Source organism: Protopterus annectens, chromosome 2.part2, assembly GCF_019279795.1.
Source record: "Protopterus annectens isolate FY-2018-M chromosome 2.part2, PAN1.0, whole genome shotgun sequence".
Taxonomy (NCBI): domain Eukaryota; kingdom Metazoa; phylum Chordata; order Ceratodontiformes; family Protopteridae; genus Protopterus; species Protopterus annectens.
In genome coordinates, this window is record NC_056730.1 from 838492373 (window position 1) to 838520187 (window position 27815).

General features: G+C 36.6%; 1 protein-coding gene across 1 annotated transcript in view; it reads left to right on the top strand.

Annotated features, from left to right (window-relative positions):
- Positions 1–27815, top strand: part of ADGRV1 (adhesion G protein-coupled receptor V1) — a 3979741-nt gene that overhangs the window by 253034 nt on the left and 3698892 nt on the right. Inside the window, exons 9-10 of the mRNA XM_044064182.1 lie at positions 12557–12733; positions 22166–22389. Coding sequence (XP_043920117.1) covers positions 12557–12733; positions 22166–22389 — 401 coding nt within the window. The remainder of the gene's footprint in view (positions 1–12556; positions 12734–22165; positions 22390–27815) is intronic.

Genomic DNA, 27815 nt, shown 5'->3' on the forward strand with positions numbered 1-27815 from the left:
GTTAGGGTTACATTGGTGCAGGTAACTATGGTGTTGTATCTAGGAATTTAAAGGATGGCACTCAGGGCAGTTAGCTAGGGATGGTCATGGGGATGTACATTGTTAATATTGAGGGAGGTGCTGAGGTTGCAGGCCTAGCTTTAGTTGTGGTCGCTGGAAGGCAATTTTGATTCCTCATCGAGGAAAAAAGAGGTCATTGTTCCCCTCTACTCAGCACTCATTAGACCCATTATAGAGTACAACGGCCCTTTTGGAATGTACCTCACAAGACATCTGCAGCAGCTGGAAAGGCCACAGAAGTACCTCACAAAGAGGATTACTGGCCTCAAACAGATGCCCTATACTGACCATTTCAAAAAACTCCAGCTTTACTCTGTAGCATATCGCCTACTCCAAGGAGATCTCTGCCTAACATATAAAGCTATGTTAAACCCAGAGCTGTTGGACATGCTACACCTAAAAAAATCCCAATCCCTCCGAGCTACATGCTCTAGGGACCTAAACCTTGTCACCACAATAAACAGGACATGCTGGGGGGATAGATTCCTGCCCCAGAGACTTCCTATACTCTGGAACAAGCTACCCATCCATGTCAAGCAAAGCTCCTCATTAGCACTCTTCAAGAAAAATCTTGATGAGTGGATGGGAAATAGGAAATATACCCCGGGCAACACTTCTGTGGCTCTGCTTGACAGGGGCACAGGAAATTAACTTTCTTGGGTGGCATAAGCCAGGGAACCTTGTTGGCTAGGCTTACGTAGGCCCTTGGGCCAATAGCTTAGTACCTACCTATGAACATCTGATGGTAGTTTGTTATTTGACGGGTGTGGGAGCATAGTAAGGCAGTTCCATTGGTCATGAGGAGGTAATTGCAATTAGTTAGGGACATGGTGGTAGGTCTTGACAGTGACTAAGATGGTTACATTCTGTGTGTCAAGAGGAGTTAGTTTTCTTTGTCTTGCAGATTTCAATGCGGTCGCAGGTGGCAGAGGTGTAGAGTGGCAAAAGTTAGTGGATCAATTGATGGCAGGGGTGGGCAACAGACTGGCATTGGGGTGATAGCATATCATTAGAAATCATTTAATAAAGCACCTGAAATATGGCAAATAATGTTACAAATACTTCAGAAATATTATATGAAACTGCAGCAAAGACCACTTAGACTAATGCATAATGCTGCCATTAAGCAGAACATATCTAGAAGAATGTAAAAGTGATTTAGTGGAAGAGGATTTAGAATTTCTTTGGATCATGTCTCAAATTCTGGTAATTTTAGAGAAAACACACACACACACACACACACACACACACACACACACACACACACACACACACACACACACACACACACACACACACACATGAATTGAAGGCAGCTACTACAGAAGATGCAGAAATACAGCTAAGTGAAGCCATGATTATAGGTTGGTCAGGTAGTATGAAGCATTTTCATCTATTGATTCATCTATACCACACCTTCAGAATAACTTACATATATTCAAGGTATGTTTTTCAAAAGTGAGATATTCATAATTCTTTCAAAACCGAGAAACAAAATACTTCAAAAAATCCATGATTTGCATATGTGTAAAGAATAAGCAAGTGACATCATGTACTGGCCTAATGTGACAGTGCCTATAAGTGCAAATTGTAGAAAACTGTTCAAAGGGCAACATTTGTAGAAATCAAAAACAGAAATTGGAACAAATACCTCCTGAGGTCTAGATTTGCCTCAGCAAAATGCAGTAGCTGACTTGTTTTAGCATATTATCTGAATTTTCCTCCCTTCAAAAAGAAGTTTAAAGAAGAAGAGAGTTTTTGATATTTGCTCAACTCCTATGCTTTCTGTCTTCTTTTTTTGGCTGGTCAGCACTTGGCATTTTGAGTGCTGACATTTCAGTAGGGAGCTTTTCTGCTTACTTACCAAAGCTCTTGCTGTCCTCATTGTGCCTTTCTAGACAGACTTCATCTAACAAACATCTTGACTTGATAAACACATCCATTCTCAAATTAGATGATATTAAGGTCAGTCTACTAGATACCAGGAGTCTTAATAAGCTGCCTGACATTGAAACACTTCTGCATTTGGAATGTGTCCATATATGTACCATTTCTGAGAAAGAAATAGTTCACTATTTTAGACCACCCCTTCTATGCAAGGGTTTTATTCCTACTACAACTTCAGTCTCACTTGTAATGGTTTTGGAATGTTGGTGTACATCAGGTAAAATATCAATTAAAATTTGATACCCAGAGATCACTCCCACCTTGAGTTTATTATGCTGCAGTTCAGTTTAATGAAATCTAATTTCCAAGTCATAACCTTCTATAGATCACGGTCTGTGGATCCAGATGACTGTGATAAATTCTTAGAATTCTTAGAAGAAATTCCTATAAGCAACATCTTTTTAATGCTTGGTTACTTCAACTATCCTTCCATTGATTGGAGCTCATACGTTTCCAATATTGGGTATGCCAAGTGTTTCTTGGACTAGTTAAAACAGAGTGCAAGGTGATTTCAAGATGGCTGCAGTCCTATGAACACTGTTGTTCCTTGGCTCCTGTAGGGATTTCAATAATCTAATCAAATCAGTATAGAGCTCAACTAAATAAGACAAATACTGTAGTCCTACTGCTATAATCTGCCTTCCAAATACTTTAAAACTGTAAAAAAAATCTAAAAAAAAGCTAAAAGGAGGAAGATTAATTTGGATTGTGCCTGGGATTCCTGCCTGAGAGCAACCATGAGGTGTGTCTATCTTTTGCAGAAAGTAAAGAAAAATCTAAAAATGTCAATCGAAGCTGATATTATGGGTAGTCATGCCACCAAAACAAAATTTTCAGTAGTAGCAACACCTAAAAAAGATATTTTATCCAAAAGACTCAGAAGTGGGAAACAACAAGATATGAGTAAAATGGCAAATAAACCAAATCAGAACAGCTTACAAACTTGAAGAATTAAAGACGGCCCTACAACCAATACAGTCTGCTGTACAAAGTTCTCTGATCAGCTCCAGACATTTGAGGAGTCTATTAATCAAAATCGACAACAGAATGGAAAAAACTGAAGGCGAGAGTCCTAGAGAATTAAATCAAACTAGACCATCTGCAGAAGGAATTGGAATCTAATTCTAAACATATGCAGGAGATGCATCAAAAAATCCTTGACAATGAAGCTTGAGCCGGGCGTAATAACATAATTATTAGAGGAATCCCTGAACAGATTGAACAGCCCAAACTCATGGAAATGATCCAGCAGATACTTGACTCCCTACTGGAAAATACGACAGAAGCAAAACAAATAATCATCGAAAGAGCTCACCGAGCAGTCCGCTTCTCACAAAACAATGAAAAAACTTAGACATGTTCATGGTAAAATATTAAACTACCAAGACATTTAAAAAAATTCTTTCAGCTGCCAAAAAAGTAGTACCTTATATGAACTGGCAATAAAATCTTCTTGACACAAGATCTACTTTTGCAAATAAAATAGGAGAGACAAAAGCTATCTCCCTTTTGCTCATATTTAATCCAGAAAAAAATAAATTTCAAATGAGATATCCTAACGCTCTTTCTTTCCAACATAATGGCACTAAGTACACAACATCAACAGTTAAAGATGCAAGAAATGCCTTTTTAAATGCCTTTAAAGAGTTACCTGATGATGAAACCATCAATCTTTGATTGCAGTAGGAGCTTGTCTCTTGATGTATTGACATGTTTACTTTTCTTTATCTCTACATATCCAAAGATGGTGGGCAAGATATAATTTGAGTTTTCAATGCCCTAAACTTCTCCAATGAGTCCTGTTGTCCTGGAGTTCTGGTTTCCAACTGGAGTCTTCATCTGTACCTGCATGTACATGAAGTCAGCTTACCCCCACATTCCTGGTACTCTGCGACTACTTTAGTTTCCTGTTTCAACATATTGCATCCATTTAAAGGGAAACAACCACTTTTTGAGCTCATTGAGGTGTAACATTGTCTAACTGATGTCACGGTATTTGGAAAAATATACAAGCAGCTTATGAGTTTAAATTAAGAAGTTTATTCCCTTCCAAAGAAGAAGAAATATGGTCAGCTTTACAAAACAATATAGATTCCACCTATTCTACAAATTACCTGCAGGAAGCATTCTAATAAACCAGATCTTCATAAGGTAATCTGCAAAAATCATTAAATCTTGTATTTATGGATGGATTTAACTTATTACTTCTAAGATTATGAATGGCTAGAATACCGGGTTTTACCCTGGTTTGCACTGATTGCACACCGCTGGTCAGCGTAGTTATACAAGTATTTGGGTTTACACTTATATCCTATCCTCTCTTTCCCAATATCCGTCACCTATGTCAAAAGAGGAGTAAGACAGTAGTTGATTTGTACTAGAAATGAGCCTGAAGAGCTATTGTCAAAAAGAGCCTGTCCTGTTTATTTAAAAAGTGTCTACTACTACTTCTAGGGCCACATATTCATTACCATTTCTTATCTTCATATTTTTCAGTTCTTTTTCCTATATCTATCTATCTATCTATATATATATATATATATATATATATATATATATATATATTTCACTGAAAACACTGGCTTTTCTGAATATTTTTTGATTGATTGTGGGCATTAATGTATTACAGATGGCTGACAGTACAGTTTTTTAGAGCTTGAAAACTGTATACCTGCTCCCAGTTTACTTGTCATAACTCCATTTCCTGCAAGGATTCACTGGTTTGGGGAATGATAGGGGTCAGTATGATCTGGGTAGCAGTGCAGTTTTTCAGCTTTAAAATTCCAGGTAGTCAGACTTTGACAATGATCTCTCATAGCAGGTGAGATAATTGATCAAATATATATGTGAAAGCAACATCTAGGATTGTACTTCTGCTGGTCATAGTAGTGGGTCTGATACCTTTTCTCACAATCTGGCTCAAGTTGTTTCCCACTAGACCCCTGTTTAGATGTTGCAATATCTAACTTTCCTACTCAGTATTTAATTTCTGACATTTATCTATGTATTTAGATATAAGACAACTTACTCAGAATTTTTCTCCTTGTAGGTCACTCGAGTAAAGTCAGTCCCTTCTCATATTTATGTGCCCAATTGCACCCAATTTTTAATAAAGAAATAACAGGAGGAGTTTCTGATAAAAGAGTCATTTACATGTAGTTAAAATAATTTATGGTATTAGATGTTACTTATTTTACTTACTTATCTGATTCTGGCTGCTGGGTGTCTATACATATTAGAAGCTTTTAAATTCGGTGTATGAGGAATTAGGGTTTTTGTACTCCAGTAATATCACTCTTAATATTCATTTCAGATACTGTGAATATGATACATAACAGGTCTTTTTAAAATTATGCCATTATTTGTGATGTAGATTACTATAGTACTGGTTTCTAAAAGTCCTAAGACATAGCTACCTATATCAGTGGCATATTATGCTGGATTGGACTCCTTTACACCTCTCTGCTTATTCGATACAACAAAAAGAGACACTGACAAACTCTTTTTTGTAATGGCACAAACTGTTTGGTACTAAAGGATTCTGATAACCTATATCTCCACACCAATAAGCAAGCAGTGCTCGAGAAAGTTGAAACCTGCAGCACTTATTGCTATCAAGATGGTTTAACCTATACTTCCATTTTTTTTCAAGTCAAGTTGTACGCGTTCATTTTCATTTATACTCTCATATTATTTATACATTTTTACTGTAGACTATAGAATGAGAATTTATTCATTGACTACCTGGAAAATTCTTTTTATATATTAATCAATATTTCTTCTGTTAAAACATTTTTGTTCTTATTCTAGGAAGGTTGCATTTGCTGAGACATTGTTGTGGTTCAAGTTATCTTCCTACATTGATAATATTAATGTCATATTGTGACAATATAACTCATTCATATTATATGAGTTCAACCTTAAATTTAGTATTGGAAATGGGTTAGTGTCTTAGCTATGAGACCAGTCACTAATCTTTATTAAACTGTCAGTTATCAAAATATGGTCACAGATAATGATCATAATGACTCTGGGCTATCAGTCTCGTTAACCCTGCCATATGAGCTATGAAAACTCATTTATTACATACTGACAGACTAGTTTAAATGCTGTATTTAGTTGCTATGCATTAGAGTTAAAATATATTTTGGCCTTATATGTATCAGTATAGATGTTCCAACTTTATATATATGTATAGTACCACTACAAGAATAGCTGCACCTGCTCTATAAACCAAATTCTTGGCTCAGGTACTATGATCAAGTACTAACATTGTATTTGTAATTCTACCTACTTATATTGTTCCTCCTATCGTAAGGGGGTATATGACATTACTTGCTATGTGTGAGAAGAGGTTTTACTGCTTTCATTACTACATAGATATGTTAAATATGCTAAGTCTCCTACTAATGTTGGGTGTAGTGTACTAAAATGTGACCCTTAGAAATATACATAGAGGTTATTGCTAATATAATACTTGCTGACATGGCTGGTGTGGATTTATTGGGATTAGAATTATTTTATTTAATCGACTTTTTTTAGATGATTTCTATAATTCTTCTTTCCTCTTTTACTTCCCCAGCTATCTACCCCATATGTTCTACTCATCTACCTGCTAGGAGCCAAGTGATAGGCTATAAAGGTGTTTGGGAAAGTTATGTTAATCTTATCCTTCTTGTATAGTGTTTTTATTCTAAGAACAGTTGTTATAAAATAAATGTGTATTAGATGTGTTCTTTATTTAGATTTGTGTCAAGGTTTTCCTCTTCTGTCTCTTACTACCACTCTATACTACTCTTCCAGGCTAAGTTGGCTCGTGACTAGGCATAGAGCTAATGTAGGGCGAGTTAGGTGCCATTTGCCTCCAAATATGGTTGAGTGCCCTTCCTTTACTTATTTAAGATACATACAGTTTAACCTACCCATTATTTTCAATGTTCACAGGTAAAGACATAAATGTGGGTTATTGATTCGTGGAATGTAAGATCCAAATGAATAAAAAGAGAAAGTTATTTTTTCACTTAGCTTTTAAATTCAAAGCGAATATAATCTTAGTACAAGAGATGCATTTGAATTTAGTAAAGCTTTGAAAAAACTGCCTGGCTTGCCTTTACATTTTCCACTTAGGACTGTTGGTAGTTTTCTCTTTTCGTTTGTTGGAAAACATATTATACTAGCCAAGAAATAATCCAGTTATTTGTAAACTTATATCCCCAGTCTTATGGTGCTCAATGTTCCTCACTATCAGAACAAGAGATAGACCACTTTCTAAGTCAACTTAATTTCCCAAAACTTAACCAAACTCAAAAAGAATCCCTCTCATCTCCTATTACTCAGCAAGAAATAATAATGTATATAAGTCACCTTAAACCTAACAAAGTCCCAGGTCCAGATGGGTTCACTGCAGAATTCTACAAAACTTTCAGTCAGAAAATCTCAAAAATTTTACTTGATTTATTTAACTATATAAAAGATAATACAAACATTTTACTTGATTTATTTAACTGTATAAAAGATAATAATATTTCAGATAGACATCTTAATACTTCTAAAACAATCTTTATCCTTAAGGAACATACTGACTCTAAAAATCCTTGGAATTATAGACCTAGTTCCTTGACTAACCTGGATTTTAACATTTTTTCTATAATAATGGTTAACAGATTAAAATCCATTATCCCTGGTATTATATAACCTAACCGATAAGGATTTATACAATACAGACAGACATGCAACAATGTGCTTATACTAGATGCAATGATAAATCTTTTCAGCCAAAATCATATGTTATTATTTGCCCTTGCAATTGATGCTTCCAAGGCTTTTGACAGACTAAATCTAAGATTTTGTCTTTCAGCCTTATCCCACTTCGGCATACCCCCTAGCTTCATTCAGTCTATTAATACACTGTACTCCAATGCTCATACATTATTATATATCAATAAGGTCACCTCTCCCCAGATCCCTATTAAGAATGGAACAAGACAAGATTGTCCATTATCTCCTTACCTTTTTAATCTATACATTGAGTCCTTGTTTTTACTTTCTATGCAGAAAACCTTTCACCACATACCAATTCTATATAACACCAGAATAGCACTTTCAGCATTTGCAGATGATGTAAACTTGTAGTTCACTCTTCCTAATTCTGACATGTAGAACATTTTGAACTCCATATATATATATATATATATATATATATTTTCTAAATACTCTAATTATAAATTAAATCCAAAGAAATCCTTTATTTCCCCAATTAACTCATCCTACCAACTCCTTGCCTACCCCTTCACAATGGAAATCAAATTAAGCCACTCTTTGAAATATCTGGGAATATCCTTTCAACAAAACTCAAAATTATTCTACCAAAGTAATATTACCAAGATTTGGCAAGCAATATAACAGGACCTACTTAGATGGAATAAAACCCAACTTTCAGTTCTATCAAAAGTAGCTGTTAAGATGAACATATTGCCAAGATTGTTATATGTTTTTAATGCTTCAAATAAATAGTACACAACAAAATTTTCAAGATACTTCACTCCTCTTTGTCCAATTTTTTATGGTTTCCTAAATCAGTCAGAATTGTGTATAAAAAACTGGTAGAACCTAAAAATCAAGGAGGACTGAATCTTCCAGACTTCAAATTATATTATGACATTATTAATTCTAGCAGACTTGTAACTATTTCTGACTATAACCCAAATATGAAGACATGGACACTGGTCTCAATAGAACTTTTTTATAATTATGTTAAAAGTTTCAACTTTAGTTTTAAAGCTCTTCCCTTCCTTAACAAGGAAAGTCTAAAATATGAAGTTACACACATCCTTAAAATATAAATAATCAATTTTCAAAAACTCATTTCATATCTTAAATGTATCCAATGCCTTCAACACCTTGCAACCATTACACCTTAACCCAGATGTTGAACTTAACAATAGAATGCTTAACCTTAACAATTCCCTTCTCCTAAAAAGAAAATGTCTACTGGATCTTTAAACCCCTAGAAAACAGTCTTTAACAGAGTTGAGACTAGCACTTGACCTTCCTAAAAGCTATGCCATTATTCTGAGACTGATCAGAGAATTGAGTGCCAAAAACCTGGAAAATCCTAAACTTAATGAAATGACATTAATACAGGCAAAATTCTGTGGAACCTCCTATTAATGAAGAAGAAAATGATTTTTAATACATATAAACTTATTATGTTGATTAAATACCAAAATGAAGTTCTCATCTCCAACTATTGAACTGAGCTAGACCCAATGATTACTCTCAATCAAAAAATTCTATCCATCTAAATAACTACAAGATCAATCCCCTTTAAAAATGTAATTATACATAACTAATGATTTTCAATAATTCTTATCTTACCCCAACTGTTTTACATAAGTTTGACACCAAAACCTCCCATTCTGCCCAAACTGTGCTTCTCAAAAGGCGGATATTTTACATATATATATTTTGGAGCTGTAAATGCTCCTTTAAACTCTGGTTTGTCTGTCTAAAGATCAAATTACAAAAACTAGGCTATGAGAAATCTACCCTTTCTTGGAAATTTACTCTGCTGCATATCCCTCCTCCAGGCTTGACAACACTACAAATACACATATTAATTACTCTTTTTACCTTAATTAAATTCTATATTATGCTGAACTGGAAAGATAGATCCCAACTCTCTTGGAAAGGGTTTAAACAAATAGCAATCAAGTACAGAACAGCCCACAAATACTTAATGCCTAGTCAAAAACTGAACTCTCCTGTACAATCTTCCAAGCTTGTCACACTCTCCAGGCCATCACACACATGCAGACACACATGCACATGTATATAAACACACTGTGTTCCTACTCATCTGTGCATACAATGACATCTGTGCCCAGCTTTCAATGCTCTGTTACTTGGATAGTTTATGTCTGATTCACAGTGTGGTTATTCCATGCAGTATGTATAGCATAACCTTGTTTTGCATCTCATGGATCATTTTCACTCTTTGTTATGTATAGTCTATCTGGCCCATAATTGTTAACCAGACACTGCCTATTAGACAATGGCATAGCGTACACCCCTTACCTCTGACTTCATTCTTAGCAGCCAGGTCCACCACAAAGTTCTGCGCAGGTCCCCTCTTCCACCATTGGCTCTGGAACATCCTCTCTTCTGATAGCAATACCTTGCTGTACCAAAATGCTATGTAACTTTGCACACACAGTGAATATCTTGCTGCAGGTTTCCAGATCATGTAGCAGTGCAACACTGGAGCTGTTTAAGCAGCAGAAACAGGAAGTTATCCCTCTGAAAATAAATTCAATGATGGTGCATATCTGCAGCAGTGTGGATATGGATGCATTCTCTACCATAGTGTCATGGTTTCATACTGGTGCCATTAGCCATGGCTCCAGGGAATATTTGACATTTCCAATAACATATCCCTGAGGGAAATCACATTACACAAATCAGTGATACAGGTCACTCGTGCCCACTGCAGGAATCATGTGCACTGTCTGGATAGTGCACTGACATATTGTATATTGCACCCTGTATGTTGCAAACCTGGCAGTTGATGGAACTTAGTCCCTTATGGTTAGTATTACATTGTCCTTATATCGCTAGTTAGGCCTTGATGTCAATTTGAGTGTAGTTGGTATACCGAGTATCTCAGAGAACTGAGTCATGTCACAGAACACTCACATGGTGTTGTTTCTCTCTCTTCTCTGCAGTAGGTGGAGATCACATATACTCCTCCCTGCATTGTAATATGGCCTTGAGAAACTGTTGCTGTAGCCATTATGCAGATGTGTGGGGTATATCCTCCATGCCTCCTGTTAGTTGCTGGAAGGTTCCTGCAGGAAGGATTGTCAATGCTACACATTATGTGATATCCACAGGAATGGGTATTTAACTCATCCCATTAGTCTGTAGGTGAGAGCGGCACATAGGTGCAGTGTCTAAGTCCACATAGTAGTAGTCCATTATTTACATGATTGTTTAGTTTTACAGATGCATATTTCTGCTGCTAATGGCTGAAAGGGAGACCTGAAATATGTGCATTTCTGCAAATCCTGCTGCATCCTTTAATACCTTAGTCACATCTCTCTCTCTTCACCAGGATTTTATGGAGTACAACTACACTAACATTCACAGCTCATCACTCAGTTTTTATACAATTCTGATTTGTTCTACCACCGACTTATAACCAGTTCCATCATGTGATATAGTAGCAAATACCTTAACCCTCACTGCATTTGCTTTTGGCCTCATTATCATAATGTTGCTCATTTCCATCTCATTTGTATGCTCATTTGCATACAGTGATAGCTGTGGTAATTCACAACCTTGTGCTACCATGCTTACTGTGTATGTGAAATGACCCACACTGTGCAATGCTGCTCATCTTATAGTTTTGCCTAATGCATTCTGTTACTTGATTCTCAACCCTCCCAATGTGCAAAACGTAATATATGTGGAAACCAAGAAGATATAAGTGGGTAGATTTTTTACAAACAAATAAAACTTGCATTGGCACAATTGGAAAGTAATTTGATTGGCTGCTGTGTTTTATATGGTATGTTTTGCTGTTTATGTTATGTGCCATGTATTCTATGTGGATTAGGTAGGATCTCAAAATTGTGTTATTTCTAATCTTCCTTCAACAAAAATATTACAAGAAAAGTATTGTTTTTAACAAAAAAATCTTTCAGATAAAATAGCAATAGATTGCCTTCTGAATCCTCTTATTCTCTGCCTCTTAAAATTAATCATCTCAAAGATCTCCATATTTTAGAGAAAAAGGAAACCTTTGTTCTTTACAATGATCTTGTTGATCAAGGGCTACTAACAATTTATATATTTTTCAGTTCACATTGCTTTTTAAAAATATTTTGGATGAACAGTAAACATCATCATGTAAGTTCTTCATCATACTTTCTCATACCTTATTTTTTACCTGCTGCTTATTATGCTTTCTGCTCTATACTTCAGGTACCAGGGCCACACTTGCCCATTTGGCTATGTCTGCATGTGTACCTTTGCCTGCATTATGATATACATGATTCTGTACTATACGTGTTATGCTGTATGGTGTATATTGCATACATACTGTTATTTACTGCCTATTATGATGGCTGAAAATGCTTCCAGAGCAAATTCACTCACTTACGTGATGAATGAATTGGTGAGTAAATAAAGAAATAAACTTTGTATTAATCATTTTTATCCACTGAGTATATAGTGGACATTTTTAGATGCATGTTGTTCCTAGTGGCCTGCTTCCACCATAATACAAAATTGTTCCTTCAAAGCTGGACTTCAGACTGTCGCATTTTTTAAAAGTTTTTTTTTCTCTAGGTTGCTAACGCTATTTTCTTTTTTAGTTCACCTTTGAGCCAGATAACTATATGTCTTGCTCTAGTAGATAATACTGCATGTATATAAATAGTTACGCAGACAGTTAATTGTTTCAGTAAAAACTTAACCAATTGATTTAGAAAGCTTTCCTTATTTTAAATCTGAGTTATGCTGACCCATTGTATTATTTTTCCTTTAGCTGGATACTGTTGAGTTGATAAACATAACTCCACTGGTCTCATCAATAAGTCCCAGATTGGGTAACATCCCCAACATTTCCCTGCAGATTACTCCAGACCTTGCAAATGGAGAGATTGGCTTTTCCAGCAATGAAACTCTTGCAGTGTATGAACCAGAAAATGTGTTTGAGAATCTGGTAAGTACTCCATTGTCCTCTTACTTTAGTATAAGGAAGAGGGGGAGTTATCTGATGTTCTATTAAGATACAAATACTTTTTATTGTATTAAACTGAGATAGAATCAGTGGTGTAAGGAAATTATTTAACATTATACTGTTTGGTGTCCAAGGATAAAGACAAATATTTCTAGTTCACAAAAATCTATCACACAGCACATGCCTTTTGCATGCCAGTTCATTAACTAACCTAACTCTACATTAAGTTTCCATCTAGTACATTCAGTTTGTTTTTAGGGATTATTATCCACCTTTTGCAGCATGCTCCCAGTAGCTCCCAGAAATGGTGAGCACTGTTCCCTTTTAGCAGTCTTGTCAATATAGCCTCATAACATAATCGGTAGTGCATAGTTAGCAATGAGCTAACATTCTGCTTCTTCATCCTAGGAAGTTGTAATGTGCCAGACAACATGCATTATATTATATGGCAATTTTTCATGGGGCCACAGATGACATATACTACAGGCCATATAGCAGTGCCTTGCTTCACATTATATGGTCCTCTGGATGGCATTAGCATGTTGTCTTTCAACACGCTGTCTCTCTACAGAAGGATAAAACTGTTTCCATCGTCATACAGCTCTGATTATATTAGCTCATTCTAAAACCTGTTAATGCTGGCAGCTATTGTATGGATTAAGTTTGAATAAAGCTTTGGAGTCGCCCAATTACTGACATCATCGAGGCCAGGGCAGTGCACTTTTTTTTTTTTTTTTTTTTCCCCCCCCCCCTCCCCACAGTGAGTGGCCATCTGATCATCTGAAAAAAATAAATAAAATAGACCTATTCATTCTGATGGCTCCTTGTCCCTTGTCCTTCCCCAGCCTGAGTGCTGTTCATTTTTTCAGTAGTAGTAAGTAAACACAATGTTTGGAAAACACACACATTTGGTATGCATAATGCTTGTACATTCTGCGGCAAATGAATGATGCTTAGGTGGTGTATTGCTCTGCTCTGTTGCTGCTGAAACTGCTGAGTGTGTGCAGTGTGTGGGAAAGATTAAAAGAAACCCTGTATCAGAGGTGGCAGTGCAACATCATCATAGTGGCTTAATATAGAGTAGAGTAGCTCATAACATAAACCTGAAGAAACACCAAGTACCAACCAAGCACAGCACACACAATTATTCAGTGCAGCTGAAACACCTTACACCTGAAATGAAATCAGTAGCTGCATATTGAGGGCTAAATAGGGGTAGCTGTGGTTACTACACTGGGCAACTGAGTATAAAATGGTGAGATGAATGGTGGTGGAAATCAAACTAGTATGAACCAAGCCACCAGCATATTAAAACATAGGCTGGCAAATAGACTGAATAAGGATTTTTTTTGGAGCATAAATAGACCTTACTGGATGTGATTGCAGTCAGTAGGGCCATGGTATAGTGCAGCAAAAAAATGTCCCTCTACAGGAAAAATGCTAGCAAAGATTAAAATATACATGTCAAGCACCCTGCTAGATCTGCCAAAATCAATGGAATTAGCAGGTCAAATTACCTCAGGACTTTTTACAGCTAGGGAAGTGTTATGGATGGGGGGAGGGAGACGATGGGAGAATTCATTGTCTTAATTATACAACATTTAACTAAATTAGAAAAAAAAGGCAGCAGTACACAGCACTTTGGGTGTGTTCTGTGACATTTGCACTGTTTCTGTTTTCTTTAGCAGGCAGGAGCCAGCATGCAGCAGTACTTACTTACTACTTTGTATTTTACTACTTACTTTATTACTTTTCAACATCTATGAAATGACAGGAAATTTAGGCAAATGGAGGCCTGCATGATGTAACATTTTGAGCCAAACAATGATTTCTGGGATACTGGATGGAAACCTCAATTATCCAAACCACGCCAATATGCCAGCCCCTGTAGGGTCAAAATATTTAAAATCCTAAAAAAAATCCCAAAAAATAATTAGTGTAGGAAACATGCTGCCATGATGTTTTAAACATGTTTTTAAGGTCTATGAACTGCTAATGATCTTTATCCTCTGGCCCAGTGTTTGATTCCTACTATGTCCATTTGCCTTCTGTGTGACTCTGAGAAAGTCACTTAGCTAAGCATTGCTCCCAATTCACTCCTATAAAAAGGCTTGCACCTAGTAAGTTTTCATGGTTAGCAAAATAAAAAATTTAAAAAGAAAATATTTTCTAACTTCACTGCTCAGGTGGATATGCAAATTTTTTTAATATTCAATACAGAATGTTGTTCAAAAGGATTAGTGTAGAATCATTGAAGAGAAACAGGACCTGGAAACAAAGCTCTCAATGCCTTATATCTAGAATCATGGATGAAGACAAAAATAGTGACAAAGATACCAGATGAGGTACATTTTAAATAGTTTTTGTATTATTGCTGGCACCTTGCTGCCTGGCAACTATAAACCCCTGTTAATCTATTGGTCCATTGGCTCCTCATGTGGAGAGAGAGAGAGAGAGAGAGAGAGAGAGAGAGAGAGAGAGAGATGTTCTCAGTCCATTCTTTCCACATAAGGCAGAAGCCAATCATGGAGCCACCATTTTGGAAGCTAGTATGGCATTTTTTGTTACGCAGCCCTTTGTCTGCCACTTCCTCCATCACATGAGGTCCACATCACTGAGGAGGGACAGAGACTGCCTATGAACCCAATACAGAAGTGTGCTCATGCCTTGACATGTCTCCTGGAGGTTTACTATTGTCAGCTTGGGTGTGGGATCATTCATGTTCTCCCACCACCCACATCCACCCATTGCCTGTTCTCAGAGACACTAACCTATGCCAGTTCTTTAGTGTGCCAGGTTGATACAGAGGGACGCTCCACTGAAACATACCCTGCCAGGTGAGCATGCAAATGTAAGCCATCTATATCTTCTCCACCCCACCAGACTCTTTAGCTTCCCAAGCCTATAATCAGTCTTTGGTCATCTAGGCCACAATCTGTGCCATAGAGGCAGATTAGGGCCACTTTTTAAATATTATTAATAATACTAACTTAACATGTTGACAGACTAAGAGACATTGAATTAATATGCAGTTTCTGAAGTAAAAGAAAGCTGTAGCTATAATAACTGTCATTATTTGGTGAGAGTAATCAACCACCCTTTCTCAAAATGCCATTGAGTTTAGTAGAGATAGATTAAAGTTGTGAACCTCTATCAGTGATAGCCTTGACAATCAGAGATAGCCGAGAGGTACAGTATGAGTCTGTAAGACAGTAAACTGCTGAGTTTGCTGAAACTTGTAATGAATCCAGCACTGATGAATTTGGCCATTTTTATTTGCAGCTGGAGAGCAAATACATGAGTGTGCAGCACAGTGTGGGACAAGGAGGTGACTTAACTCATAACTCTGTCTGTTGTGCTTCTTTTCTTACAACATCATTTTCTTAGCATGGAGCTCCTCTTCTGTTTGAATCATGCCATCCTGCCACAACCACATATGCATGCTCACAAATTAATGTAATAGTTGGATTTCATTTTTTTTTGTACTCACATAAGCTATGTTTTATTGCTTGGGCAACTAATGTAGACCTTGCTGAAAGTTGAATGCGAAAGTCTCTGGCAAATTAACTTATGGTAATGATGTTACTTTCTGAGTTACTTTCTGAGTCTGCGGTTCACAGGTTCTTACTAAGCTTTCAGCCATGAAGACCACTGAGATGCTTTGCCACAATACGCAACCATTTGTTCATACTACAGTTAACATGCATCCAGCATCCAAACCACAGATCGGTGTAGAGGAGATGACAGGGTGAAGAACTTCATATATGCAGGGATGCATGCTTTAATGTGTGATGGTCTCATACCTGTATCAATGTACCTTACTAATGCACATTTCTGCAGTCTTCCAAAACCAAACAGTAAAGCACAGCAATTAGTCAACATGGCAGATTAATCTTAGTTATGTGACTGTCACCAGAGATTACAACCTATATTAGAAGCCTGTTGTAGTTAAAAAATACTCTTGATAAGTAAGCACTCATATTACTCATCTCAGCCCATTTGTTTTTCTAGATCACATGCCCTTTAATCTAAATATGTTTCTCCTGTAAAAATACTTCCTGTCTCTCCAATATTTTAGGATTATGAGAGATTGTATTAAAAACTGGGTGTTTGGAGGTTACTAAATGCCACAGAAAGGGATTATTCTACTCATCAACATCTGGGCAGATACAAAAGGCTTTTTTTAATCAGTTCTACTAAATTACATGGGACTGTCACATAAATGATGGTACCAATTTATTTTCAGATGTAATGCTGGGATCTGAGCTTTCTTTCTCCCCTGCCTACAATAGATATCAGGAGAAGATTTAGCAGTTCTCTGTATGCCCATTAAATGTTCTGGATGGTAAAATTCCTGGTCAAAGAGCATTACAAGTTGAATTTTACAGAAACTATGCAGAACTAGTTTCATCTAGTTCAATGAAGCTGATTTAATCAAAAGAAAATAAAATGCAGTTTTCCTTGCTTTTCCACATTAGCATTTGTAGTCTTGTTTCCAAAAGGTGGCCAGGATCTCATGGCATCATTTAACTGCATAGTTTTTGTAAAATTCAACAGGTGATGCTCTTTGACAAGGATGTCAAGAAGTTGTTTGCTAAAAATCCTAGAAGAGCTAGGTTCTTCGCAATTTCCAAAGTCCACAAAAATTTGATGGACCCTCCAGGGAGGCCTATAGTTTCTGGGGTTGGGGGTTACTTACAAAATGTAGGGATTTTTTTGGATGAACAGCTAAAAAAGTTTAGTCTTAAGGTACCTTCACATATAAAAAAATAGTCAAAAACATTGCAAATTGGTTGAGGGAATGCAATGGGAGGACGATTTTTACTGGGCTTGTGTAGATGTAAAAGCTTTATATACCAGTATCAGTCATGTGGTGGGTTTGGAAGCTGTAACAAAAAAGTTGGGGGAAGGAACCAGAACAAGTTATATTATGCAGTTGATTAAGTTCTGCCTGACACACAATTTTTTTGAGTTCAATGAGGAGCTGTTTTTGCAGAAGGGAGGCACCGCTATGGGTGCCTCGTTTGCTCCTTCTTATGCAATCATTTTTATGAATTTTTTCAAGCAGAAGTTTATGTATAATAAATGGTTCTTTAACAACAAGGTTATGGTTTATAGGAGATATATGGATGACCTGATTTTTCTGTGTCGAGGGGGAAATGGAACCATTCGAAACATACATGGCTGAACTGGAAAGAAATGATTTTGGGATATCTTTTACATACAAAATCAGTAGAGAGGTGATGCAGTTTTTGGATTTAGAGTTATCTGTGGGTCAGGATAAGATGGTACAATTTAGACCTTATCACAAAGAAACTGCAGCCAATAATTATTTATTAGTTTCAAGTATGCATACCCCCCATTTGCTGGATTCATTGCCTTATGGGGAATATAAACGTATTTTTGGTAACACGTCAGATAAGAGAAGGATATCTCAAGAATTTTTGAAAGTGAGGAACAGGTTATCTAGTAGAGGTTGTTCCCCTGATTTGTTGGTAAGGACAGAAAATAGAGTCTTGGGAATCCGACAGAGAGGTGGTGAAGGAGTAAGAGGGAGACATGAAGAACAATCTTCAGGTGAAGGTACAAGGAAAATGTATTTTGTCAGCAGGTTTCCCCCTTTTTCACATCATTTAGCAAGGTTAGTTAGAGAATTTTGGCCCATTGTGATGTTAGATGATTCAACTAAAGGAATATTTTCAGAGCACATAACTTTTTCGTATAAGAGGTGTATGAATTTGAAACAGTTATTGAATAAGAAATTTGATAAGACAGATGCTCAGGTGGGGAGTCATCCTTGTTATAGTTGCAAGGTATGTTCAAAAGTTAGGAACTTGTGTGGTTGCAGCATTAATGAGAGAATTTATAGGGCCACACACTGATTTTCTTGTCAATTGAGTGGAGTAGTTTATATTTTAGGTTGTGATTGTTCACCTAAAAAATGGTATATTGGACAAACCAAGATACAAGTTAAAAATGCATCTTAGAGCATATGGGGGACATCAGACATAGATTAGATAGTCCAGTGGCACATAATTTCTGCTCAAATCATGCAGGCTCAGATTCATCTTTATTTTTCAGTGTGTTAGCCATGCCTTTATATCAACATGGGGAAGTTTACTATAAAAAGCTGTTAGCCTTGGAAACCAGATTAATCATTAACTATAAAACTTTACCTCCTTCAGGACGCAACCTGGAGGTAAATAGTAATATGTGATATTGGTGCCAGAGATGGAAAGTTATTTAGTTATCAATTTGTGTTTTCATAAAAGTTTGTCCAATTTAAACATGCATTTGATAAAGTATTTACATATAAACAGAGTATGAATCGTATAAATGGTAGGAATTAATTTATTATAATTTAAAAGTTTTGTATAATAAATACAAATATTAGTTAATAAGAAAGTTTAATGAATGTAAAGCTGGAAATGGGGTAACAAACATTTTTTTATGGTTCAAAGTCACTTTAGATTAAAGGGGATATGCAATTTATATAATTGATTAACATCATGTGATTTAATATAAATAATGTGCTTTTGGTGTAACAAACTATCCCTTTAAGGCTTTTTAGCCAAGGTACCAGGAGACACCAGTAAAGTTGTTTTTTGAACTTTACTTTTGAGAGTCTTTGTTCTTTGTGTGTGGTTTAATCATTGTAGTGCTTTTGCCTGTTGCTACAATGTTACAGCAGTAGTGTAATTTGACTGCTGCATGCTGCCACCATAATATTCTCAGCCTTCTGAAAGTGCGGTTAAAAAGTGAAAGGAGTCAGTTATATTAGAGGGACTATTCTTTATCTCTAATTTATTATACCACAATATACAGATTCACTGAATTCAGGCAGAAACAGGCATCCATATTCACATAAGTATACGCAATGAAATATAAACAACAGCCCATTTTAATATAACTAACTCTTTTTCATTTAACTGTTTTACCATTTCTTTTACCATGTTGCTTTTCTCCTTTCCACTATAGCACACCATGGCCATTCCCAAACATGCAGTAAGCCATAAAACTTAGTTGAGTGGTCTTGTTACTCGAAATATAATGCAGCACTACATGTTATTACAGTGAACAGGAAACTCATAAAACATTAAAAATTGTCCCTATCAGTGCTCAAAAACCCAATATTTAATTTCTCTTTTCCAGAAAGACAGTCTCACAGTTTTAATTAACTCCACTGTGACGCAGTATTTCTTATTTATATAAAAACAGCTTCATGGCTGTATCAGAGTGACTGTGTATTTATACATTTTAAATGGCATCTGTATTCCAGACTGGGGGTTACACATATGATCTAGTGTTCCCCATTATTGCCATAGATATTTTGGCCCTCTTTTGAAAATAAAATGTTGATTATTATCTTTCACAGAATAGTGGCACATTCCATCTTTTGTAAGGAAAACTCTAAATGAATAGAATTATATTTGGTTCTTTTTTATGTTTGACCCTATATATACAGGATACATTAACTGGTAGAACATTATAGAAATTTGTTATTTTTGACTATGTATTGGTTTAATAGTGCGAGTTTGATAAAACTTGTTAAAATACTTCCTATCTATATTCTTCTTATACCTCTAAAGTCTATCTTTTCTCATCTTTCAGGGTTCACATAGTGAACTTACTGTATGGCCTTCAAGGAGAGTTTTTATATGTATTATTCAACATTTTAGTATTTCGTTTTTAGTATGTTTCTATTCTATTCATTTATATGTTGTTTAGGAATCCAAGTGCAATAAACCTGGGTGCAGAACTCTCTGTGGAGTCCTATGTATGATCTACCTACATTCAGCACCGCTGACCTCCTGAGGCTGCTGTTTCCTTACCCAGGACTAGCACCGCTGACCTCCTGAGGCTGCTGTTTCCTTACCCAGGACTAGCACCGCTGACCTCCTGAGGCTGCTGTTCCCTTACAAAGCTGCTGTTCTACTATTCTTTGGCACCAGAAATTTCTGTAACTTATTGACCAACTGCATTTCATAACATAAAGAATGTAATTGTAAAAAGCTACAAGGTGAATATTACAAAGAGAGACAAAGAAGTAAATTACAATAATATTTAATTGGATAACACTGACACACAGAAGTTGTGGCAGATGTGATACACCAAGTTAAATCTTTACTGTATTTAGTCATGTAAAATGCCGCAACAGAAAACAATTAGTGGAGGCATTGCATTTATTATTTTAATAGATTGTACTGAACCAAAGGAGTTGTTAAAGCACTCTGGCCTTGTTTAGTTATATAGAATATGTTATTTAAGACTGGAAGATAAGTAATTACATTTCTCCTCCTCACTTGATCTTTATAAATGGTTAAAATATGACTTGTGTGATATGTACACCATGCAGAGATCTGATACTACAAATCTATAATGGTTAAATGGCACCTTGTCAGCCCTGTATAGATTTGAATGGTGGCAAAAAGGAAATCAGAGATGAGAATTTAAATATTTTTAAATACAGTATTGAAGTAGTATGTAATTATTAATATTTCAATAGATAACACAGAGACAGCAAGCTAAACTGTAACAGTAAGATTAATTTGTTCATGCCTAATTCTGAAGACTCATACAAGCCCACATATGAGGAGAAAACCACATGACATGATAATGTGCATCCCTGTCTGCTAGCTAATCCTCAAACTGTGAAGCGTGTAGAGTTAGTTATCCATATTTTAGGTATGCAGCAGTGCTTTCTCCCTCACTGTTACTGGACACATCCACAAACTCTAGTAACGGCTTCATCTGTAGGTGGGCAGAGACACCTGACACTCGTTTAGTAATAGGTGAACAATGACAGCAAATCTGTTTCTGGAATGTTATGCATAGAAAGAGGAAAAGTCAGATTTTTAAAGAAAGGCAACAAACAAAGGGAAACATTTAACAAAGTGATTAGTAGAAAGGAAGGAAACAAATCTGAATCCATCATCCACAAATCTACCAAGGTAAAAGGCAACGTAGTTTGAAAGTCATCAAAACAATAAAAGTTAACTGAATTTAGAACACAGCTTGAAGAAAATAAGGACAATACAAATTTAAGTAAAGTCATACTTTCTGCTGGATCTGCAATGCACATAGAAGAGATGAATATGCAGTTATTAATCACTATGGCTTAACAGGGATGTTTAAGAGATACTTTGATGTGAGGAAAACTGATTCATAAGTTTGTTTCAAGGACAAGGTATTTAATATAATATAGTAAATTCTCTCACTGAAGCTAAGGGGAGAAATAAAATAATGGAGTATATAATAAAGATATTATGAATGGAAATATAATGACTATTTTAGTCTCTCTCATCTTTGTTTCAAATTTCTACTAGTTTATTTTCTGGAAATGATGACTTGTTGCTTTTGAAATGTTGCATGGCATGAACCTTGGACATAGTCTGTTTGATATTGCCCTTACAGGTCTCTATTGCATTGCAACGTGATGGCACTGATGGGCAGGCGGTAGTGTTTTGGAGCTTAATTCCAGACGTCCAGAACCGCAGGGATGTAACAGAAGATGACCTCAGCCCTTTCCATGGTTCTGTTACTTTTTTGTCAGGGCAAAGTCATACCACGATTAATATCACCATCAAAGCAGATGACATTCCAGAAGTTAATGAAACTGTAACAATATCCTTAGACAGGTATTTTCAGTGTTTTTCTTCTTCTTTTTTTTGTTTTTCAAATAAAAAACTAAGTGTTTATTATAATTTCTAATGTTACTGTTATTTCTCTACATTATTACACTTCTCAGTGACTAAAGAGGGAGAGGAAGGCACTTAATGGTAATTTTGTCTGTGGTTTTAAATGGGTAGTGCTCTTCAAGTGACTTCAAGTTTTTTAAGCCGATTATATTTTACTGTAAGTATCTGTTTTATAATGCCAGTTTAAAATAGTCCGTAGAAAAATAATAGAAGTATCACAAAAAGTAATGTATTTGCTTATTTTCCCCCCTGGCAGGACGTTAATTATTTGTTTTATTTATTTACTTGTAGATTTACAGATTTCAGCTATGAGTTCAATTAGTGAAAATAGTATGCACAATAAATTTCTAATAAAAGTACTATGGAATACAGAGGCAAAAAACTTCAGCAAAAGCATATCAGTTAACAAGAGATAAATATAGTGTGACACTCTCAAGAAGCCTAGAGTAGGGTTCTGGAGAGAGTCATACAGAATGTGTTGTTGACTTGGTGATCTTTGTTACTAGTTAGGCAACTAAATAAAAAAAAAAGAATAAATAAAGAAGAATATGCCAAGAGATACACAGACAAGCCATTGCTCATGGTGCGAACATGTTTTGTGATGACATATTGTTTAAATGAGGATCTTGTTTTTAAAATTCTTTCACAATAGGCCAGTTTTGCCATATAGTGCTAAGGACTACCCATTGTAAGAAGTGAAGAGAAACTAACATCCTACATATAAACAGACTGTTGTTTTTGTTGTTTGTCTTTCGGCTTTTCCCGGTTAGGGGTCGCCACATAGATTTTCATGAACACCGAGGTGCCAGCTCGACGTCCAACCTTCAACTAAGGCATGCCCATTTACACGTCTTTCAAATGCCCATCCAACCGCGGGGAGGACATGCAGACTCCACACAGAAGGCACTCCCCACACTCCAGCTGAGAATCGAACGGTAGAACCTTTTGCTGTGAGGCAACAATGCTACAGCTGCACCACCGCGGATTTATATACATATAAATAGACTGTACGACTACTTATTTAGCAGGTCCTGAATGAATGATGAGGGATGAAGGAGTCATAATGAGAATTATAATAACAAGCCATGGTGTATCTTCTATATAAATTTTAATCGTTATGTATCATAGACCTGTGTGTGTTGTGCTCATAAGGGCATGGTTTTCATAAAGGCATGGTTCTTTGTATTATTAGTCATATGGAAGGCCTTTACTCAGAGCAGTGTTTGAGATAGTAGTCCATAAACTCAGACACACAAACACACATGCACACAAGAGTAAGTGTGCACACTTACACACACACACACACACACACACACACACACACACACACACACACACACACACACACACACACACACACACACACACACACACACACACACACACACACACACACACACACATACATTCACACACATACACAAACACACACACACACATTCACACATTCACACACATACACACAAACACAAGTGCATACATGTGTATACACACAAACATACATGCACAAATGCACTCACTCTCAGGCACCCACATACACACATGTAAATGCACATATGCACTTATACACACACACACACACACACACACGCACACATGCACACACACACGCACACACACACACACACACACACACACACACACACACACACACACACCATTCACACACATGCACTCACGCACAATCACCCACACACACACATGCATACAACACAAACACACAAGCAAGTGCACGTGCACACGAACACACATGTGAAGATGCACTTACACACAAGCATCCACATACTCAGATGTGTACACACTCATAGACACACATACACACACACACACTCACAGATGAGCATGCACACTCACACGCACACACACGTACATACACACACACACACACACACACACACACACACACACACACACACACACTCACACTCACACACACGAACACAAGTACCACAATTCAGACTGAGTAGCATGGCAGCAGTGTTGACTTACTGGGTTAGATGGTAACATCAGAGCTTTTGCTAGTTGACATTGGAATAGGTGGCTTGCTACTTTAAACATTACATAGACACTGAAATCACTGAATGATTGATTGTTGTGAATGACAGTGGTTTAGGAATGCATTAGTTTTTGTTATTTTTACAAAATCTCATTGAGCTGATTCCTAATCTGCTGAACTATGGCCTAGAATCTGGAATCAGAACTAACTAATGCAGGAAGACAATACAGCAACAACATGAGGTTCACTTTACTAAACAAACTGATCAGGTCCAAGTAAATGCTGCTTATTAATTGTTTACTTTAAGCATTACATATAAATTTGGCTTAGCACACTTTTCAGTACACAGCACGATATTATGTTTCACACTACCATTATATCTTTGTTGAAGAATTTTAAACCAGTTTCTGATAAAGTCTGTATGCTTTGTACAGCAATCCATACCAGCCCTAATAACTACCTTTTTTGCACTTACTGCTCAATATGATGTCATAATCTGCTCTTGCTGTTTCTGTGATCAGTTTGCTTGAACATGGCACTCTGAGACAGACTAACAACTGTGTCATGCTTGCACATAACACACTATTGTTATCCATCAGTGATACAGCCTGTGAGAGATGCAGCTGGTCATTCAAACTGGAGGCTTGCCAGTTGTCACAGTCCTCATTCAGTAAGTGGTACATTCACACTGCACAGTATCCTTTCCCCACAAATTTATGTTAAAGTGGTTAAGAAATCTCTATCAATGGCTCCTAAACAGCACAATAAGAATACTCATTGTTTAGGTTATGCAACAACGCACATATACACATACACATGCAAACACACAAACACACACACAACACACACACACACACACACACACACACACACACACACACACACACACACACACACACACACACACACGCACACACACACGGTTTACCATCAAATGGTTGAAATGCATCCGTTCGACTGACACTTGTTTGAAAAGATAGTTTCAAGGTTTCGTAATGTCACTATTTTTTTACCAAATCTAAAATGCCGAAGCTCTCTTCATTTTCTATGAGCTGGATGTCAAATGGGTCTTCACGCACAACTCCTGGAAATATCGAATGTTGAACACCAATTTTACCATGTTCGACATTAGTGAAGAAAAGTGTTTTCAATTTTGACATTTAAGTTTGGCATTCTGAACAGTCACATGAATGCATTTCAGTCATCTGACGGTAAACCACACACACATTCACATACCTCCTCTAAGAATTACTAAGGTTACAAGTTTAAGTCCTTGAGGTCCACAATAATATTTTAATCATAGGTGACTCCACAGTCAAACACACCAACTCCACCCTTACCAAACTTAACAAAAATAGAGTGATGGTAGATTTTAGTACAACCTAGTGGTAGGTCATTTACAGGTAAATAATCTTAAGTGCTCTACCTAAAGGGACATGTAAAACCTGTGTGTATCTCCAAGGCTTGAAGAACCCTCGTCTGGAACAGTATGTTATCATCAACAAGAATGATGCTGAAATTCAAAGATAAAATAACTGGCTTTAACACCTGGCTGAGTAGTTGGGATCTATCTGGGGGGACCCAGTGTTTGTCTGCATGGCAGCAGATGGCTAGCACATCTACCTGTTTTGGCAGGTATGGCTGGCATTTCCCTCATCATAGCTTTCATATACTAGTTAAAGGTTTTGTTGCCCACATAGTGCCTTTTTAGGTAGAGTCCAGATACTATACATTCTACTGTAGCAAATTCTAATTCAGATCTTATCATTGTGGCTGTACTCTGTGTTATGCCTCTAAATACATCATTCATTGGATAGCTAATTGGCTGGCTGACAGAGCACACATAGTGAATTTTGCTGTAGTTTCCTCTGAATGTAAAAATGCTATTTGTGGTGCTCTACAAAACTCGTGGCCCCCTTAACACTTGAGCACATGCATAACTTTGTAATTACATAGAAAGTTGGTTTCATTGTTGTGAGAAAACTACTTCTGCACCTGGGTTCAGCACTTATCATTCCTTCAGACCCACTGGTAACTGAGGGAGAGTACCTGTATTTATCAAAGCCATATATCTCATGGGAAATCCCTCATAATCCCTATCTAAAACTTCCAGAGGTTCAAGTTACATTGAGTAAATCTAGCTACCACATTACTGCTAGCTAGATCACTTCCCATGTGTCCTGTTAATCACTGTAATTGGATAAATGTTTTAGATAAAAACACTATCTACTGCAGAACTATTCTCCAAGGTGGCATTAGCTACCCAATTATCAATGGGAAAACATATACCAGCAACAACAGTTATGCCCAATGCTGCCTAGATTTTAATACCAAATCTCTTGAAGAAATTGTCATACTTCCAACTGGAGGCCCAGATATCCTTGATATTGTGCTCACAAATATGGCTCATTAATGAACCTACTCTGTTTCTCCCCTTTTTAGTTAAATCTGACCACAAATCTACTGCCTTCTTTAAAAATGGTGGTCCCCCTCTACAAATACCACATTATTTGGAGGGTTCTCAAAAGCAAAGTGGTTACAATTCTTAGATGACCTAAACAAAGTCCAAAGTAACCCTCTACATACTGATAGTGTAAACCTGAGTGTGAGTGTAGGCTAGCCACTTCCATTAAGAGTAAGAGTAAACCCTTCTTCTTCTATGTCAGGAAGTTACATGTAAGACCCAACAATGCTGTAAGCTTTTGTATGATAAGACTATCCACTTCAGTCCCAAAAATATGCAGTGCCTTAAGAGATAAACTTAACATCAAGTTCACATTGCCCATCCACTCAGTTATTCTTCTATCCCCCAGACCTTCCCAATAAAATTAAGGATTAAGTTGTTTTTGTCTTATCCAAGGCACCACTTACAAAGGCACTGCTATTGTAATGACTATGGAATGGAGTATATTCAATCTCATTAATACAAGACATATGTAAATTTTTGCTCTTGGACAAACAGATTTCTTTTAGTCAAGAGCAGATCCTTTCTTCTTAACCTTGTAAACGTCTTCAAAAAGGTCACTGAAACCCACTGGCACTGGTCAGTCCACTAATACATATTATGACCTTGCCAATGTCTTAGATACCATCCCTCATGCAGGTATTATTGATATACTTACTAATCAATGTAAATCACTACATCATTCATTGGATAGCTAATTGGCTGGCTGACAGAGCACACATAGTGAATTTTGCTGTAGTTTCCTCTGAATGTAAAAATGCTATTTGTGGTGCTCTACAGTGCTCAGTATTTGGTTTGCTTCTTTTCAGCATCTATGTCTCTGATATCCAGTCTTAGGATTATGTATGTTTGCTGATGACTGCAAAATGAGTGTAATTGCCAACTCACCTTCCAACACAAAGCTAC